Below are 20592 nucleotides of genomic sequence, written 5' to 3' on the forward strand. Positions count from 1 at the left end.
CAAAGCTTCCCCACTGGAGACGTCTGCGAGGGGACTTCTGGAGATGCAGGAGGAGACCCTTGGCAGCTAGGCAGAAGAGGTAAAGGCCATGTGCGTGCTCCCTGCTTCTGCCACAGCTGTGAGGGGTCTGCCAGCACCCGCTGAGCACCCCGAGGAGAAGCAGGGCAGCCAGCATCGCCTGCGGAAGCAGCGGCAGTGGAGGAGGAGCTGCCTCCCGCTGGGGAAGGCTGGCGGAGGCACAAACAGCCCGATGACAAGTGCCTGGCCGCAGAGGGGACTGTCAAGGACAAGTCAGCGTGCAGTCGATCCAATCCCCTCTGCTAACAGGGTAATTGGCCTTGAGGACAGGAGTATTAGATGTGAGATAAGGAGCGGGGTTGGGCTTCTGGCACTGCCTTGCATAAGATGGGGAAAGTGGTGTAGATTCAGCTAATCCCGCACGAGCATGAAGGAGGTTGGATGGCCATGCCCAGCAAGGTGTCAAAGTGGAAGGACACAGAGGCAGTGACTCATGGCACAGGAAACCTCACTGAGAGTCCTGATAGCGAAGGCACAGCTGGGAGGCGAGGGCAGGCAGCGCAGGCTGTAGTGGCCTGGTGTGGCAGAGGCTGGGCAAGGTACCGCCACCTCCCTCAGAGCCTCCGCTGTCTTTTAAGTAGGTTTAAAAGCACATTACTCACCAGGAAGAAGATAATAAAGGAAAAAAATAAAGGAAAAAAAAAAAAAAAAGCCCTGTTCCCCTCCTCAGTTAGATCTCCTTCCTTCTTCCAGAAAAACAAACTAACTTCTTCCCACTGCAAGGAACACGTCTGCACACACCACCCACCCCTTCCCCAGACCAGGTTCCCCGGCCGCACTTTTGGCACCCACCACCCAGCCCCTGCCGTGCAGCACCCCAACCCCAAAGCGCCCTCGGGACAGCCGCTGGGGACCCCTCCCGACCCTATTCCCCCCTGCCCTCCGCCCCCGGCCCCCTGCCCCTCTCCGGGGCGAGCTGCCCCCGGAGCAGCCCCCCGCTTGCTCGGCTGCCCCCGGCCCCGTGTCCCCGGCCCCGCTCCGGTGCCGGCTGCCCGGGGCGGGGCGGAGGGGGCGGCCCCGGCCTCCCCCCGCTCCCCGCAAGGCGGAGCCAGCGCGGCGCGGGGCCGGCGAGCGGCGGCGGGACGCGGCCAGCCCAGCCCAGCCCAGCCCAGCCCGGCACGGCACGGCTCGGCTCGGCACAGCACGGCACGGCTCAGCACGGCACGGCTCAGCACGGCTCGGCACGGCTCAGCACAGCACGGCACGGCTCGGCTCGGCACGGCGATGCAGCGCTGAGATGGACGCCTCTCTCCGCCAGGTGGGCGCGGGGGGCACAGCGCTGGGATGCTGCCGCCGCAGGGAGCGGCTCGGCGGGGGCGCGGGGAGGATGCTGCCCGCGGCAGCGGAGCCCAAGTTTCACTTTTATTATTATTATTATTTTTTTAATTTTAATCAGCGCTCCGAGGTGGCGTGCGGGGCTCCCCAGCACCGCCCGGGCGCTGCGTGGGGTCCGGGAGCCCACGCGTGGGCTGGGGGTGCCGGAGCCCGAGGGATGCGCGGCTGCAGCCGCTCGTGCTGCGGGCTCGGTGCGTGCCGCACCATAGTCATGGCTGCCCGGAGACGCTCGCATGCTGCTTTAATCCCCCGGGGCGACTTAAAGGTCCGGAGCCTGCTTCTGCCTGTGTCTGCATGTCACGGCTCAGCTCGCCGCGCGTGGCACCAGGCCAGAGCCGAGGCCGGCCAGGAGCCGGGGAGCGTGCGGCGTGAGGGTGCGCCTGCCTCCACCTCTGCCTCGCCGGGGCTGCTGCCCAGTCACCTTCACACCAGCGGGCTCCTCCGGAGCCAGGCTGGTCCCCATAAGACGTGGGCTGTGGTCCTGCGAGCGCCTGCAGCGCTCCTTCCTCCGGTGCTCTGCAGCAGCACGCAGGGCATCCATCCATCGCGCCTTCGGGAGACGGAGGTGCACGGCCCTAATGCACGTGGCTGGTGCCATGTGCGCCCCAGCCCTCCCGAAATGCTCTCTGCCTCTTTGCTCGACACGCTGCCAGCCTGGCCTGGTGCTGCCTTTGGTTGTGAGGGTGTCTCCTGCGAGGCTGGGGGCAGCCTGTGCTGGCCCTGTTGGCGAGAGCGTCCGTGGTGGCTCTGTGGGGTCATGGGACCATCCTGAGGTCTGTGGCTTAGCTCTGAACATTTCATGTTTGGGGCCTTGGGGCTGGGGCCATCAGGCATCCCCTCTCTGGTCCCCATTGGTTTCCAGCCCATTAAACCCAGTGTCTGGCCCCTGCCTTGCCCTGGGTGCGCCGGGGGAACTCCAGCCCCTGCGGAGCAGCTAATGGGCTGGGGCCTGACCCTCCCCCAGGAAGCGCTGGCCTTATCGCAGCAGATGTTTTCCCAGATCTGGGAAGGAAGGAGCCGCTGCCCCTGGGCTGCACGGCAGGGGCTGCCCCGAGGCCAGCGCAGCGGATAGCCCAGGATCGTTTCAGCCATTAACTGATTAACCTGCTGCTCCTGGCAGCCTGGATCTAATCAGATGGAGGCCAGGGTCTCCCAAAGGGCCGTTTCACCAGAGCCTTTGTGGCCACCCCTCTGTCACAGGGAACCGGGAATAGCCACCAAGGAGCTTGAAGTGCCTGGCGGAAAAGGGCAGTGGCAGAGAGGATGCCCGGAGGTGTGTGTCTGCAGCAGCACCCAGCAGGGTGCTCTGCACTTTGTCCCGCTCCGCACATCGAGGCGTGATTCTGCCCTTACCTGGTGAAACAGGGATTTCCTGGATAGATCTGCGGGCAGTCCTGAAGCCTGGACTCTCTAGGACTTTTATTACATCTCCTGTAAGTCACGGGCTCAAACCCTGGTGCAGCAAGGTGGCCAGAGCTGGAGAACCAGAGTGAGCACATGTGGGAAAGCCTTGAGCCTTGCAGGAAAGGCAGTGGGGGCGAGAGCAGGGATCGTGGCTCCCCTGGAGCAGGAATGTTTGGCATCCGCTGCACCCTGGCCACTCTTCCTCCTTCTCCATGGGGGTTCTTGGTGGGAGGGCAGCGCCTGAGCAGAAGGGAGTTGCTCCACCGCTTTCTGCTGCAGCAGAAGCCAAGATTGTCCCGGGGGATGCATGTCATCCCTCACAATGGATAGCTCAACCCCCAGCACGCTGCTGATCTGGCTTCAGCAGGCTCCCACCCTGTGCTGCCAGTGTTCAGACAGCATGTGGGGCCACGCAGCTGGTGTCTGGGGTTAGGTGTGGATGCTGCTTGTCTTCCCAGCTTCCCTGGTTCCCCTCTCGGCTTGGTAGAGACCAGGGCAGTTCTTATGCTTTTAAGTCCACCTATGATAATTGGCTTGATGATGGGTTCAGCCTATGTGTCCTGGCTGTGGGGGTGCTTTGGGCAGGTTGTGCCAGCGTGGCACCGCCGCAGGACTTCCCAAGGGGCCGTGCCCTCCTCTGGCTGCAACCCACAGACAGCGAGCTGGTGGGATGCATGCTGCCATGGCTTGTCCCTGCCATGCCCTGGCATGGAAACCCTTCATCCCCACACGTGGCAGAGCACAGAGCTCTGGACGCACGCCTGCCATCAGATGCCTGGCGCTCAGGGAGGAGGGGCCCCGGAGGGAAGGGCTGCAGCCAGGGCCAGCCGTGCCGGGTGGTGCTTTCCCTGCTGTCTGGAGCGTGGGCAGGATGTGGGGTGACACAGAGGATGTGACTCGCTCTCCAGTCTCCCCAAGGAGCAGGAGTGCCATGACCAGGGTTAAAGGAGACGCTGCTCCCATCCCGTCCCTCTCTGAGGCCCTTTCTGCTCTCCAGTGACCAGCAGCGTGGCCCCACGTCAGGCTGAACCGGGCAGCAGCATCTGGTGGAGTCACAGACGCCGTTGTCCTGTCACGGGCCTAGACGTGCTGGCTTTTGTAAGGGTTAAATATGTTTCCTCGTGGCTCTTCTGGTGAAATGCAGCACGTTTAATCCATGTTGTAGAATAAATCCGCCAAAGTCCTTAAGCTTTCTAATGTGGGGGCAGAAAGGCAGGGGGATCCTGTGCTCACGTCTCGCAGGTCTGTGGCGGTCTCTGCTCTCCTCCCAACAGAGGGCATGGTCCTTGCTCACTGACCCCATGCTCCCCTGGGATATAGTATGGGGACCAGCCCCAGGGACAAGCCCGTGGAGGAGCAGCCTGTCTGGAGCACGGGGGCTGCCCGACTCACAACCATGTGTGCATCTGAGCCACCTCCACGGCCCCAAAATGTGTGAGGCGTCTGGCCAGGCAGCCTGGAGAATCCTCCCGCAGATCCTTGTCTGCAGCACAGGGAAATAAATGCTCCAGCTGACTTTGATGACGCTGACCATGAGTGATGTGCTGTCTTCCCAGATAATGGTGAGATGAGGGCCTGTGTGTTAACAACTGTTGGCTTAGGGAAATGCCAGCTTGGGAAGGAGCGATAGGCAGAACGTCTGCAGCAGCAGGGCTGCTATGCAGGGTAGAAATCCCACCGAGCCTCTCCTCCCCTGAGGACCACACGCCTCACCACGCTCCCTGATAGCTTAGCAAGAGTACTGTGACCTCCCAGAAAAGAGGATCTCAAAAGACTGGGAAGAGGAGAAATGCTGACCACTACAAATGTAACGCTCGAGGGTCACCAAGTAAATATGACACAGAGCAACCCCTCTCTGCTCAGTTTGTGTGGTTCAGCAAAAGAGAAGTCTGGCTGTCCTTGAAGATACCCATGGGACCACTTCAGCACGGATGTCCTGCATGCAGAATCCCCCATCCCAGCTGTGTCTGCCCCAGACCTCCCAGAGCTGTTAGGAGGTAGAGGTGGGACAGAAGGACCCCCTGCCCTGTTCAGGAGCAGCAATTTGCAGTTTGGGTGCAGGGGGGCCCACACGAAGCAGGCTGCCTGCCGACCCTCCTCGTGCCACGCCGCTTTCGCTTCTTGCCTCCCGTGGCTGTACCACCATAACTGTGAACCTTTCGCAACGTCTTATTTCCCATTTTACTTTAAGGAAAATGGGCAAGCTATTTAAATGGGATCATTAAGATTGAAACTTCTGCCACACGAGTCTGGGTGAAGTGAACCAGCGGCGAGGCCTCTCGCAGATGCAGGGATCGGTGTCTTTGAGGAGGAGGTGGAAATTCGGGCCCTGGCGTTAGGACTTAGTCCTGCTCATTCCCCTTACTTGCATATTGAACCAATGATTAAGATTTGGCTGAATCACGCTTTCTGGAAAGTCTTCTTATTTCTGGAGGATCCCCCGCTTTTTGCAGTTTCTTCAAGCGGTTACACAACCTGGGTTTAAAATAAATCCTGGTTCATTTCTGAAGTGTCTGGCAGCCACATCCATTTTTGGGTCCTGCTTCTGCTTCGTGAGAGCTGTTCCATCCCAAATATCTCTTCAGCCTGCAAGAAATCATCCTCGGGCCCCCGGCTGCCTGTGTGCTGGTGCTGCAGGGGCAGCGGGAGTGCAGCAGTGCCGCAGGGGTCTGCAAGCAGGAGGGGGCTGAGCGTGCAGGGACGAGGCGAGGGCTGCAGCCCGTGCTGGGCCACATGCTGCTCTCATCCCTGTGCTATCAGCGTCTGGGCTAGATAGGGCAGCCCTGGCTCTGGCTAATCTACATAATGACGTTAACATTTTCACAAGTGCTTTTGCATTACAAGGGATCTGTCTGAAGAGCAGAAATGACTGCATTTTTTAGATGCTCTCTGAAAGGGTTCTTTCTCACACCTCAAAGCCTAAGTAAGCAGTAAACTTCCTTGCTCCTGTTTATCCACCCCAGACACGCATCAGCTCTTGTTGCAACCAAATGTCCTGGGAGTTTCTGTGCAGCAATTCACAATCCTCTTTGGGTCTGTGACTTTCCAGTAGACATTCCTCTCTTTGAAGTGTTCTTGCATTCCTTCTCCCCTGAATCTGACCTTTCCGTTTGGCTGTATTTTAATCCCATTTTGTCCAAACAAGCGTGGAATCCACGCTGCTCTGATGGTCTCATCCTTGTGGACACTTACTGATCTACCAGATGTTGGCATCTGCCAGCTTTAGCAGCACTGCTTTTGGTTTTACATCCTTGATGAGAACACAGAATAGTATTGGCCCTGTCCCTGCAGAGTTTTGTTAGGAACTCCCTCGCTCGGTAATGATTTTCCCCATTCATAACTACTGCTTTGATGTCCCTTTGCTGCTTTTTCACCTGTTTGCTCTTCAGGGCCTGTCTCCTGTCAGAACACTGCTTTATAAGAGTCTATTGCTGTCCAGTTTATTTCTTATGCTTGTATGCTAATAAAAGAATGAAGAAATCTGTTTGACTAGCCATCTTTTCACGTGCTGACTGGCGCTGGAAAATGATTGACACCACACTACCATTACATTGAAAATGCTGGGGGCAAAAAACTCTTTATCTTCCCTGGGGTTGTCAGGTTAAGCAACCCATGGCTACTTGGGATAATCCTGCCAGAGCCCTCATTTAGGCTGTGACCCTTCCGGTCTCATGGAATTTCCTCTTCTTTTCCAGGCTTATCAAAAATGAATATCAGCTGCTGAGAAACTTTATTACTCAGATCTCTGGGAATGCTTGGACCTGTTGATTTTTAAAATGTTTTGTGTCCTTTCCGTTTACTAGAATATGGGAAAGTTCATCATCATCTCAATGTGATGCAAGAGGGGTGCTTTCCAGGGCTGCCTATTAAAAACTTGTGCATGTCTCCATTGTAACTCACAACGCTCTCATCCCCATCTAGTAACTGGATACTGCCACCAGCGCATGCTGTTGTCCCCAGTGATTTTAGAAGAGAAAGTAGTGAAGCTCAGACTCTGCCGTCTTTTCTGTTTCCCAACATCTTACTTATATGGGCTGTTCCCCTTTTTTTTATTTTATTTTTTTCCACTTCCACCCTTATTTCAGATTGGCTGAAAGTGCAGTTCAGAGGCACTCCACTTGCTTTTTTCATGGTGTTTGAGGCAAGGACACCAAGGACGATCAAACACCAGGAAAATGTCTCACGTGAAGAGTTTGAAACACCCGAGAATACTTTATTAGTGAGATGACAAATAGGGAGAGACATGGCAAAAGAGCAGAAAATAATGGATGAGACAGAGAAGGTGGATTGGGATCCTCTGTTCTTCCACTTCTAACCAGGAGAAAAGGGGATTTTCTGCTTCATGGGAATGAGACTGATTTAAAAACTGTGCTTTTCCATATAATCTAGCTGGTACAGCTCTGCATGGCAGGGAATCACTGGAGTCAAGGATGTGGCAAGATGCAGAAAGGTATTGGCCATCATCCCGATTTATGCTTAACAGAAACTGCTGAAGAAATAGTTTCAGGGCCCTCATCTGAGAGTTTTACAAAATGCATTGCACAGACGCTGGGGCTGGCTTCTCTTTGACAGGCTGCTGTGTCCTCGTGAGGCCCTGAGCTCTCCTCTGTGGATCTTGAATGCCATGAGAGTGCTGCAAGAGTGCTTCAGTGTTGAGTGGGTTTCGGAGAGAAGGTGACGCTGTCACCGTCTCCAGCTTCACACGGCAGCTGTGCTGTCATCTGCAGCAGGATGGGCTGAAACCACCCCTTCTGACCTTCCTCTGGTTTAGATAAAAACTGCCTTCCTGCTTAAGTGTCACATCTGGGCGTAGGCACTGCCACTGAGATGAATGGTCACTCCACGGCCCCTTTGCCTTCGGCACCCACAGACTCACCGCCCTGCAGCAGGTGCTGTGATGCTGGCGTGATTACAGGGAAAGCTGTGAGACCCTGGTGGGCCTTGGGCACAGCTATGCTGGGGACAAGTGGGAAACCTCAGTCCAGCTGCAGCTGTGAAGCCGTTGGTCAAATTGTCTGGTGGCGAGGAGCCGGTGTGCTTGCTGCAGCGGGTGGCTGCTCTTGCCTTGAAGGAGCAGGCATATCCTGGGGGATATCTGAGGCAGGGAGACGTGCAGGAGGAGAGAGGCAGTGCAGCAGCCAAACTGGGGGAGGAGAGAGGCGCAGAGCAGATGGGAGGGGGTGGCGAGAGGGGTGGCAATCGGTGCATGTACAAAAGTGACCAGAAGTGACAAACTGCTCTGAGAGGATTTAAGACGTGCAACCTTTTCCTGATAACGCAGAGCTGTTATTCTGCAGATTGGCTGGCATGTTGAGGGCTTTTCCCGTTAATTAGTAAGGAGCAGGGCTGATAACTGAACTTGCCTGAGCCAGGGGCTGAGCTGGGTCTTGGCCCCACGAGCTGTGCTTGACCCCAGGAGCTGTGCTGGCCATGGAGCTCCCTGAGCCCCACGGGTACAGCCTGTGGGGCTGCAACCACGGCATGTTCCCAGGTGAGATCCAGTCCTTCCTAGCTTCACAGCAGGTCATCCTTGTGCCTTACAAGAAGTAAATTATTTTTTGTTGTTATTTTTGCTCTTCCCAGCTGCTCCATGTTGGCTGCTGCTGGCTCGGCCATTCCTGCTTCTGTCTCTCTCCACCTGTGGTCTCCTGGGCTGCCCCAGGCCCCCAGAGGCACCACTCTTGCCGGTCACACCTAACCTAGGGACTGTCTAGGTGACTTCATGTCAGACTGACACAAGAAACGCTGCAGGGTTTCTGCATCCCTTCCCATATGGATCTAGGGTGTCACAGACTCCCCCTCCCCACCAGTCTTTTGTCCATTAGCTAAGTCTCTTCATTTCTGTCCTATCACTTATTCATGATCATCTAGATCAATCTGTTGAAAAGTGCATTTATTGAAACCCGAGCCTGGCTTTGTCTGCATGGCACGGGCCTTTCCAGCCCAAGTGCTGCTGCCTGGCTTTCAACCACAAAGCCCACTGAGGCCAGGAAGAGAGCTGACTTTGCACGATGCTGCTTCCAAGCCTAGGAGCATATGGATCTGTCGGCAGGGAAAACACAAGGCTTGGATATCTAATACCTACTGAACAGCCTCAGGACAAAGGTATGCATATACACAATGACAGATATAGCTGAAAAACTTACAGCACCCACAGTGGTGTTTATCTTGGACTCACAGTGCAGGGGAGTCCTTTTCTGAGACATCCCTGCCCCTTGCAGAATAGCTGATGGAGGAATTGGCCCAAACCAAGGCCCTGCAAGGGCTGGCCTCTAATAATATATCTCTGCAGATAGGTCTGAAGGCTGAGAGCCTTGTTCATTCACAAAGACAACATCACAAAAACATGCCATAATGGAAACAAGCTGGGCAGTTGTCTGCATGATTCGTTCTCTGGAAAATATCTTTCAGCCAAAAGCATTTTTCCTCTTTGAGTAACTCCCAGACCATTGATAAACCCACCTGATGCACCCCTGCCAAGCAAATTGCTCCTGGGAGCTGCACAGATTTGTGCACAAGGAGGGAGGATCGTGCGCAAGGATTTCCAAGTCAAGGACCCTAAAGTGCCAGGTGCTCTAAGAACAAAAAAATGTTGTCCTAGAGTTCATTGTCCTCAGTAAAAGACAACACTGTGAGCGTGAGACAGGGCTGATGAAACAGTGCTCTTGGTATGCAAGCAACTTTATTTTCTAAATTATAACTCCCTGTTATGGTGTCAGTTTTCAGGATTGTGCTTTGCTATGCACTTTGTGGTAAGGCCAGATCGTGGACAGATTGTCACTGAGACCGTAGGAATGAGGATGCTGGTCTCTGAGTTTGTTTAATATCCAAGTGACCTCTTGGTACAGGAACTCTGGTACGTTACTACTTAATTCTTTCTTTCAGTAGCTGCTGTTCTTGCTCTGCTTGAGGGTGTTGGGGTGATTTGACAAAGTCCTACTTAGAAGAGGAATCAGGAGGGGAAGAACTATTCTCATTATAAAAGGAACTGAAGTTAAATATCTTTAGTATTTTACCAGTTTTATTCATTTGAAAACAGTTACACAAAATCATCACTCTATTCCTTAGCTGTCCATTAATGTATTCTTTTCAAATCAGTGATTGCTTGTCGCTTCGTTTTTTGTGATACTGTCTTGTTTCTGGATGCAGGTAAGAATTTCTCTATCCCAGTCAAAAAACTGAGCTTTTTCCATCTTGTGCTTGGAGAGCAGGATTTTTCCCATCATCTGTATCGCCTGCGGAAGCTGGGACTCACCTGACCCCAGCAGATTGCTGTTCTGCTTTGCTTCTCTTGCTTCTCCCATGGAAGCTTAGCTCCCATGGAAGCTTAAGAACATGGCAGTTCTTAAGTTTTCTGCTCAATTTAATCCTTTCAACTGATCAATGAAATGCATGGTACTGGGGGAGAGGGGAACGATGTGAGGGCAGTTTCTTTGGTGTCACCATCTGTTTCTGTATTTAGTCAGGGCTCCTTGGGGAATTTCATGTTTAGAAAAAAAGGGCTGAGGGAAGAAGATGCACTAAAACAAACTCAGTCTTTCAGGAAATGGGTGTTATACTGGGCAGAAGTTAGAATAATTTGCTCTGTGGTTCCTAGTCAGGCTGTCTCAGCATGATGCTCCTTCTGGAAACAAAATAAATGGGTGCAGTGCACTTCTACTGGGCAGAGGCAATTGCTGTTGTGAAAACTGCTGAAACATCAAAGTGGACTGAAGTAAGTCCTGGGCAGCTGAAATACCCTAGTGCTTGGGAGTTTCATCGCTTTGCCTTCTGCTCTTGGGCAGCATGAAGGAGAAGAATCTCCCGTAAGTTTGTAGAACATGAGAAGTAGGTCTTCTGCTTTTGGGATTATTTCTTACTATATTTGTACGTGGACTTCTGCTGGGAAAGGGAACTGAGTCAGTCTGGACCTTCTGATAATTTCTAGGAGTCAAAGATAGAGGGATCACACTGTCTCCCTCCTTCTCACCTCTAAATGATACCTAATAAAAAATCAGAGTTGGTGCCTGTGGAGCACCTCTTGTGTGGCTGATCATCTGCTGCCTATTCCTCCAAACTAGTTTCTGAGTTTAGGGATTAGGAAGTGTGTGTAACCCGGGTTCCCTTTGTCTGCAGTTGTGCACGAGGTCTTGCAAGGAAGGCATGCTGCTAATGCTGTGCGTGTGTGCAGGGGAGGGTGTGGGTCCAGCTCCTGACTAATGGAGCCCCCAGCTGTGATTGTGTGGGTTAGTGGTGTCTGCTGGCTGTTGAGAGTGCACTGTTGAGAATGTGCTACGTGTATTAGAAAAGGTTCTCTTTCATCTTGCTCTTTATTGGGAACTCCAGGAATGTATTTTCAGGTTTTTGATGATGATTCTTTGCTCTTGATACTGTGATGGTAGCTAGGAGCCTTTAGTGAAAATGATGTGAACAGCAACATGTGTTAGTGGAGGATGTTTGTGAAGAGTCTGAATATGATTTGGGACATGGATGATTTCTAACCACCAGTGTCTTGCCTGGGTACTTCAGGACACTGTCTCAAGCATCACAAGTTCCAGAAAATATAAGAGGATGTTGCGAAGATCTCTAACAGTCCCTCGAATTCCTTATTCAATGAATTGCTTGCTATCTCTCTGCGATCTTGAAACTCGAATCTGTAACATTAAGAAAACACTTCTCTATTTCAATTGCTCACCGGTTATGAGGGCTGAGCTTCACACACAATTCTCACATTGGCATACATCCTTGAAACGGTGTTTTTCATTCATCTAGTGATGTGAAATCAGTCTGCCTGCTGTGGGAAATCTAGGAGAGAACATTGCAGTGAAGCTAGAATTATGCCAGCTTCCTTAGCATCATTAAAACCAGTTCCTTACCTGGGAGGGCTGGAGGTTGGTCAGTAGGTATATCTTCTACAGAAAGGAAAATCCAAGGTCTTAAAGTATTAAAAGTGACCGAAGTAGTTAAAAATAGTAAAATAAACTAGTAAGAATAAACTATTGTTCCACATTCTGTCTAATGTAATATGGAAATCATATCATATCTCTTCAAATATAGTAAGCCTATAAACAAGGAGGTAATGGTGCTGACATGTTTAAGAGGGCTTTCATAATCAATATCGTAGGGTTATAAAACAAATTAGGAAGAAAGTAGGTTTATGAATCGATTGAAAAAAGCGGGATGTCCTTAATATTCCTGAACAGTTCAGCACTTTGGCTTTTTCTGAATACCTAGCTAAGCAGAGTTTGATTTCTATGGGAAGACAGAACATATTGGTTTGCGATAACTGAAGAGCAGTTTGATGTTGTGCCTAATTCTGCATAATGCAGACTGTATCTGGTGGGGCAGCTTGTTCTTCTTGCATTTTATCTCTTTTTTCTAGGTGCTGACTGGCTGCTTACTTGCACAATACCATTTTGGGCATGATTCTGGTGAAAGCTCCATCAAAAAGCTAAAGTAATTTTGGTCTTTGTGACCTTTTTATTACCTAGCCCAAATAAACATGTAAAGTTGAAGATCATCTGCATGGTGACAGAGGTGGCTTGGTGTGGCCACAGGGCAGTGATGACTACTAGGAGGCCAGGTGGCTGTGTTTCTATGTAACTAGAAAGTTTTCAAATGAAACTCACACACTTCTTCCTGTATGTCAGTTGGCATCCATTAAAGTTGTATTTTGAGCCCCTTTTTTCTATTATCCTATCCAAGGACTTCTTATCCACAAGCCTAGTTTCTAATACTTTTTTAGCAGTAATTCTTAAATCTATTTCTTAACTTAAGATCCATGCAATTCATACAGCTTTGCCTTTGCAGCAGCTGCTGCAGATGGAATTTACATTTGGTATGGTGAGCCCCAGACTTTGATCTCTGCTCACATCCTGACACCTTCTCCTGGACCTTCCCCTCCGCCCAGGTTTTTGCAGCAAAGCCATTCACCCATCCTTTCCTGTGACACAGCCTGGCTTTGTGTATTGAGGTCTTGAAACACAAGGCTGAGAATCAACTTGGACTGGACATAAATACGTGTTACCAGAAGTCTGCCTTTGTCCTCAGGGTTGTCTGGGGAGACACTGAGCAATTTAAGATATCGTGGTGTGTGTGTGAGACTATACACGTCAGGGCCATCACATGTACATCAGTGTATATATACATCAGAAAAACACTCAAATTGTGTCACTTACCCAAGGAAACTCTTGCAAGAGAGGAAAGCAGAAAGCTCTGTGAAATCTGCTTAGCTTTGGCTGATGATTTCTGAGAGCATTTTGACCTACAATGACGTGTGGGTGTATGAAATTGTAAACAGGCTTTATTTAAATTTTTATTATTATTATAGCATGACTTTTGATGACCTGCTATTCTAAGTTGAAAAATGTTTAGACAGTCTAACCCACTACTCTGTGTTTGTATCTTTCCATTACTTTCTATAAAAACTGCTGTTTCCTTATGTTGGTTTCTTCACGAAGCTCATTAAAGCTGCTTTTTGTTCCTCTCATGTTGTATTGAAGAAGTTCAAACTAGCTTCCCTGAAAACTTCAATAGGACTCACTTACAAATTGTAAGCAGCTGCAGTTTGGAAGTAGCCTTAGAACACTGCAGCTTCCTCCAGCTCTGCTTGGGTGTTCACACCCCACGTGCAGACCTTGCAGTTCTTTCTAATGGGAGGTTTTCTGATTTTTGCAGGGTGCCAGGGTATGGCTGCGGGAGCAGGACCAGCTGCAGCCATGCACTGTTGGCTCATGCGCCGATGGAAACGTGCTCTTCACCTCAGATTATGGCACGGTAAGTGGAGGTTTGCATGAGGCTGTAGCTTACACCAAGTTGCAAGATGGAGTTCATGATCTTGCATATTTATGTTAAAAGGAAATGTATCAGTTCAAGTGCTGCCACTGCCTGAAAAGTATCCCAACTCTATTATAAACCATGCCAAAGGTCTAACTAAGCTTAGAAAGAAGATTGGTCTCCCTTTCTTCTCTTCATTTGTCCACTCACCTCCCTTTGCATGGCTGTTCTTGTGCCGTCTCTGATGAAGCTGCATTAATGGTGCCATCATAGTGGCAAAAGGCTCCTAGGAAGGATGCAGCCCCACCAGGTAATCAACCCTTTCTGCTACGATTAAATTCTTCCAATCCATGTGGCTGTAAGGGCTGTTCTGTTCAGCTCTGCCTGCTCTCCGCCAGCAATGGGGAACAAACCTCTTCCCTGCCCTATTTCCAGCCCTGTGCTCCTCGCAATTCCCCGGTGTGCCTGCTGCAGTGCTTGTGGAGTTCTGTTGGTAGGAAGTGACCCCTAGGGACTGTCCTAATCCTCGGTGACTCAGCTCGGCTTGCTAACCCTGGGAAAACTATTAACTGCCATCATCAAGGGTTTTTTTCTTAGTCAAGTTTGGCTGTGTGCTTTATGGCTTATGCAGGAAAAAGCACACGGTGGTGGCTCTAGGGCTTTCTCTAGTCAGTGCCCTCCACAGACCTGTCCTGTGTGCTTCCCTTGCCTTCCTTCTTCATTGCTTATTGCTTGGTAACTCTAGGAGGGATCGTCTGTCTTATCCCTGCTGAAAACTCAGATGAAAATATCTTCATTTGGGTTTGGACTGGATGAGCCAGTTGATCTCTAAATCTAGTGTCCCCGTGCTTGCTCTGGCCCAGCTTCGCTGCAGCTCTGAGGTAAGGTGTCCAGTCTTACACTTCAGGGCCTTTGCCATTTGTTTTTATTTCTTTAAAAACTTCTCAAGCAACAAATCCATCAGAAATGTGACTTCCTGGAAGGAAAGGAGGAGCCGACGCTTATGAAACACAAGAGATTGGAAACTGCATTGGAGACAGACCAGCCCGAAGCTTTATGAATAAACATAACAGATGCTGGGTGGGAGCTTTGCTTGTGTGCTCAGGGTCACATTAGTGGGTGAATTTGGGGTTGAGGAGGAAAACTTCATCACTGGGGAGAAAACAGAAATCTTTGGTTGTGTTGTGAAATACCCATGAGGTATTTGAGGGCTTGTTTGTAGTTAGAAGACTAAAAGGTATTTTTCTTCCCAAATTAATAAGGAACTGCTTGTTAATGCCTATAATTTTCCATTTAAACATTAGCTGGTTTTGGAAAAGGGGGATTCCAGAGGCAGCTCTGCTGAGAGATCAGTTTGTCTGTGCCTTCTCACTTGCTTCAGGGAAAATCAGCCAGGGGAATCAGCTCAGTAGTGCAAACCACTGAAGCCAGCCCTGGCTTACCATACCTGAGGCAGGATGGCGAGGAGGGTGCTCCTCTGAACTGTGCTCCAGGCTGATGGAGGAGTCCAGAACTGAGTGGGGGAGTAGTGAAGGCCTCTTTCCTGGCCTGGGAAAGGGCCTGGCTGGCCAGTCAGTGCAGCACCCTGCAAACTCTAAGGGTGGAGAGTCATCGCGTCTGGGTCACGTTTGTGCCTCTGAAACGTCAGAGCTCCTCTTGGGGAAAACCCCTTTGGCCCAACAATGGGCGGAACAAAAAAACACGTCTCCTGTCCCCAGGACCCTGAATGATCCCTGGTGATATGGAGACAGGAAACGTGTCCACCCTGGAAGCCAGAGGACAGGCTAAAAGCCAGCCCTCTCCCAGTGCTAGGGAAGACCTGAAAGCTCTTCCCATGCCACATGCCTCTGACAGGCATGGAGAAAACCCCTCCAATATCCCAATGGGGCTGGAGGACCCAGCTTCCACCTGAGGAAGCGTGAGCAGTGTTTCTGTCCAGAGGGTACCAGAGCTAATGAGCACTCCTCTTGCTGTGGCTTTGCTACAGTCCTACCAGAGCACCTGTGCAACTGTGGATTTTGGACCAGATTCTTCTGTAGGGAGGGATGATGTATAATCACTATCAAGAGCCTCAAGACAGGGTTAATAGATGATGATCTAGTCCTGACTAATCATTTAGCCTTGTGTTCAGGGCTGTGTTACTCTTCAGGGTCCCATTTTCTTCTTTTTTTCTACAGGAGGAAGTAAACAAGCTCTGACCCATCGCACAATTATTGTTCAGACATAGCAGCCTCTTGGCACAGGTGCTGCCAAACGTCTGCTATCTTTTGAGACACTTGTGCACTCAGCTTTTTCCCTAGACATTTTTTTATTGTTTCTTGTCTGGCCCAAATAGCCACAAGTGCTGACGGTGTGGTGGTAAATGAGTAATTGCCAGGCAGATCGCATCATACCGTTTTGGACTTGTCCCCTTCCAAAATCAGTCCAAGTCAGCAGAGGGAAGAGGGGCGGGGAGGTTTGCTGGCTCATGCTCTGAAAGTGCTGTAGTGGTTTTGCTCCTCACGTACCTCTGTAGCTTGTACTCTTCCCCAAATTTCTCTGTCCCACTCTGCCAACCTGCTCCCCTATTTCTCCCATGGAAGCGTATGCAGTGTCTGCTCCAAAGACAAAGGTCCTGCAGCAGGTTATCCCTCTCCTGCTCCGTCAGCAGTGCGGGTAGGGTGCTGTAAGGGGCACTGTCTGGGTGCCCGCATGGTGCTGCTGCCGTGAGCTCCCTGCCGCAGCTCCAGCTCTGGCGAGGTGGCTGGGAGGGGGCAGGGTGACCTGATTCTGTCTGCAGCTTCCAGCTGCCGGGCTGGCCTCTCCTTAGCAGCTACAGCAGCCCGAGGACTGCAAGGGAGCAGGCAGGAGAAAGCACTGAGATCCATGCTATACACCGTGGGCTCGCTCTCTGTGGGGTCCGTCAGGTCCTTTGGTGGCACCTGCTGAGCTGAGAAGCAGGGATGAAGATGAAATAGAGCCTGGGGCCTCAGAAGGGAAAGAAAAGCCCAAGTTACTTTGGAAAGGTTACTGCGGGCCAGTTTGCTTCTCCTCCAGGCTGCCTGTGTGAAGTGTCCCATCTGCACAGCTTGGGTCTGGCTATCTAGCGCAGCCTGGGAGGATGGGTGGGAGATGGCACACGGTTGAATCCAAGAGTGGGAAGCAACTGAAATAGCATTGTGAAATGCCAGCGTCGTGCCTGAGGAGGAGGAAATGAGGGCTGGGATGTGGCTATGGTGGAGGGGAACAGCAATTTAGTCTCAGCTGTGTGAACGGGGGTGAAGAAGATGACCCGATAGCTGAAGAGTGGGTTATTGAGGAGGAGGAAGCTTCAGCAGGAAGAAGGTTGCAGCAATTGAGGCAGGAAGATTGCAAGTGTGTTGACAGAGGAGAAGACACTTCCCAGAGCAGTGACAGAAGTTAATAGATGTCATTGTACAAACACTTTGAAAGCCACATCACATATGTCCATGCCAGCATGCACACAGGATGTCACTCCTTTGGCTTCTCAGCTGCTTTGCCTCTGCTTTCCTTTGCCCTCAACACAATATCCTCTCCCTCTCCCAGACACTGTCTGCTCCAGGGCCAAACCTGGAACATGAATAATCTTTGCCTAGACCATGCTACAGAGACGTGATCCCCCTGTGCTTCTTTGAAAGACCATTCTTGGTCTCCTGGGAGCAGCTGCCACCACTGCCCACAAGCATGAGCACGGTGTGTGCTACGTGCCTAGCCTGGTGCACCTCACGGGGCCCTGCTCCTGCTAAGGGGACTTCAGCAGAAATCAGGTAGCCCTGTATTGGTCTGTTCCTGGCAGCACTGAAGGTGAGAGAACAACCCAGTAGCAAAGGAAGGGTGTGTGCTCCATGGGTTCTGGCCAAGGAACTCAAATAGGTAGGAACAGGAATAGAGGAACTACTAATATAAAAATAGGGAACGGATCCGTGCCTTATTCATTTCCTTTTCCAGTGCTGAAGGATAAAGCTGTGGAAAAGCACTTGTTTCTGGTAGGAAATCAGACTGTATGGCCAGGTGGCATGCTCTTATTTGTCCTTCTCCCCATTCCTCCAGGTGTTCCAGTGCCCCAAGGCTTCCCTTTCCAGAGAAAAGGTCTTGCCAATGCACCAGACCAGCATCGATGGGGTAGAAGACATGTCCATGCTGGGAGATCTGCATGAAGCTGCCATCCTGCTTAACCTGCACCAGCGCTACCAGCAGGGTAACATCTATGTAAGTGCTCGACTGGGCCACATCCCTTCAGGATGACGATTTTTGTTTACCTTTGGGGCTGCCACCTTTCATGGGAAATACTGATTTTAGCATTGTTTCCTGAGCATTGTTTCATGTGGATAAAAGGGGAGATTTTTTTCTGCTTTGTGCCTTGCCAGCTCCATCAGCCCTGTGAGATCCTACCCCTACCAGAGAGGCCTCTTTGCGTATGTAGAAGAACTTCCCAAACATGAACAAAAATCCTAGAAGCTCTAGGATCTGTGGTAATTGTGCAGTTCTGTATCCTCCATGAACATCCGTGTTTTACCAGCTGGTGTTCATGTTCCCCAGGTTCCCTGTTGGTGCAGTTCAGAGGTTACAGATGGCCAAGTAGACTGGGAAGTGCAGTGGATGTACATGTATGCTGTTGTTGAGATACCCTCCTGATTTGGACAAAGAGCCCAACTGAACTAGGAAAGCAAACCTGTTGCCTACTTCTTCTGCTTGTAGAAGCAGTTATGTCTTTTTTGAGTTGCACAGTGAATACCCAGAACATGTCCTGATTCCCTCTTGGGCCCTCAGGAAGGAGATAAGTGGCAGGGGAGGGACGTGTTGGGGAAAGCACACCAGGGGTGAGGCTGCTGGGGTGGCAGTGTGCTCTGGTGAGGCTTGGAGAGGACAAGGAGGAAATATTGTGAAGACTGCCTTGGCCTTCTTTACCCTTATCTTGCCTGTCCATCCTGTATGTGTACCCAGAGTTTTTCAGATTATGACAGGAAAAATGTAAATCTGTGTTGCGTGGCAACTGTTACCAAGGCAACCGAACCCTATGCACCTGTATTCCAGGAAATGATCAATAAAGTGACCCGGTTTCTGAAACATCTCCCGCAGTGGGATGTGGAAGATGCTGCGCATCCTTTTTGGTTTCTGCAGACCCGTGCCTGCTGTCTCTCAGCACAGCCCCCATGTGCACACACTTGGGGCAGAGCCTTGCTGCTCTGCCTGGCCAGCGCTTGGCACCCGCAGTGTGTCTGTGCAGCTCTTTGCCAGTGAACCTGGCCACCCTTTTGGGTGTCCATCTCCCGTTTGCTGTCCCTCACACTTTGCAACATGAGGCAGGGCTGTCTCCCTTCTCAGTCAGTGCCCTGCGCCAGAAATGCCACACCACGTGCTCTGTGGCCGTGTCACAGGACCCTCCCTCTGTAAGCCTCTAGCACTGCTCTGTCACTCCTGCTCCTCTTCCAGCTCCGTGCCTCCGCCAGCCGTGTGTAAAGGTGTTAATGTTCAGGTGTCACAGCATGTTTCACCTGTGCCTAGTGTATGCATCTCGGCTGCACGCCTCAGATCTGAGTGTCCTGGAGGTTGACAAAGGGCCTGACTTCTGGAGCACCTCAGTGAAGGACTGCGAGCCCCTCCTTGAGTGGGACTGTGTCTGGTGTATGGTTGTGCACTGCCTGACCTGGCGGGCACCAAACCTGACACGTGCGATGCGTTTCTGTGGTGCAGGCATTAATGCTGCAGTCACCCCATCACTGCCTGTTAGTTTTGCCATAGCGCTGCTGTGTGCGGTTTTCAGCTAAGCAAAAGTTGAGAATGTCAGCTGTAGTGCCACCTAATGATTTGCAGTGATCTGTCAATAGCAGAAATGAGTGTCTGAGTTTATTTAATACCTTCCTCAACACTCTCAACAGATTGAATGTAGTAGGCTAAGGCTGCAGGTAAAGCTGGACTGAGTGGAGTTATGCCTATCAGTCAGGGCCGAAAATACCTCAAAGGAAATCACAGAGATCAGAAAAAAGTGAGAAATATCATCATTTTCTGGAAAACAAAAGCACTGAAGGAATGGGTAACCTGGAAACACCAGTATTAACATAATAATTATAAATTATTAATAATAATAGTAATTTGGGCAATGATAATATTAATTAATTAGGGTAATAATAATAATTAGAGGATGTCAAATTGATATCTTTTGTTCTCCAAAGACATTTTTTTCAGGCTCTACCAAGCTGTTTCAGAAAATTATGTGAGCACAGCAACAGCCTGCAGCATTTAGCAATCCCCTTTCATTACTGCATTTCCTGAATCCTTTAAAAAAGTATATCCAACATAATGTTAGTGATGTATAAATGAGCCAGGAGCTGGACCATCACATTTTGTGCTGTTTCTAGCTCTGCCATGTCTAACCACCCTTGTAGGACTTGAGATGTAGACAAGCCAAGCATGGCATGTCCTGCTCTGCAGAGTTCCCTGGGGAAGATCACTCCTTGCTAATACAGTGGCCAGTATGTACCTGGTTGATGCACAAATGCTACTGCTGTTATAAATTGTGAACAGAAGTAATCTATAAGGGGCTTCAGGTAATAAAGAGTGCAACTGGGAAATGGAAAAGTTTCCTAGAAACACCTTTGAGAGATGGCTGCAGTGGAAGTTCTGGGAAGGGCTGCGGCAGGAACTCTGTTCCATGGGAGAGGTGAAAATAGAGTGGGAAGTGCAGAGTAAAACATATGAGAGGAAAAAGCTCTGTGAAGGTTTGGGAGAAGAGTTAGGATGGATTTCTGGACATCTCTGTTATGCAGTCTCCACACAGTATCTGTTGCTCAGCTGGTTGTACAGTGCTCTTTCCTAATCCATTTTCTCTTTCTTAGTGCTTTCCTATTTCCTCCCACTTTTCTTGCAAAGATCATCTGCTTGCTTACTGCTTCTATTGCCAATTAATTTTATTTCTGCCTACAAAGTTCCGTATGAGTTGATCTTCAAGACTTGTTCCATGCTAGTCTGCGCATACGGATACTGCTGATAATGCAGTTAGGTCTAGGTGATGTTTTTTCC

At 50.7% G+C, this 20592-nt stretch overlaps 1 protein-coding gene across 2 annotated transcripts in view; it reads left to right on the top strand.

The window, feature by feature from the left end:
- The first annotated feature begins 1148 nt into the window (after positions 1 to 1148).
- LOC101801872 (unconventional myosin-X) overlaps positions 1149 to 20592 on the top strand; it is an 84824-nt gene continuing 65380 nt past the window's right edge. The window contains exons 1-3 of one of the 2 annotated variants that reach the window (XM_038182119.2): positions 1149 to 1336; positions 13474 to 13572; positions 17623 to 17781. In XM_038182119.2, the coding sequence (XP_038038047.1) occupies positions 1316 to 1336; positions 13474 to 13572; positions 17623 to 17781 (279 nt within the window). In that variant the 5' untranslated portion in view covers positions 1149 to 1315. Of the gene's footprint in view, positions 1337 to 13473; positions 13573 to 17622; positions 17782 to 20592 lie in introns of those variants that run through there. The other variant, XM_038182121.2, reaches the window with a different exon arrangement.

This window comes from Anas platyrhynchos, chromosome 7, assembly GCF_047663525.1.
Source record: "Anas platyrhynchos isolate ZD024472 breed Pekin duck chromosome 7, IASCAAS_PekinDuck_T2T, whole genome shotgun sequence".
Classification (NCBI taxonomy): Eukaryota; Metazoa; Chordata; class Aves; order Anseriformes; family Anatidae; genus Anas; species Anas platyrhynchos.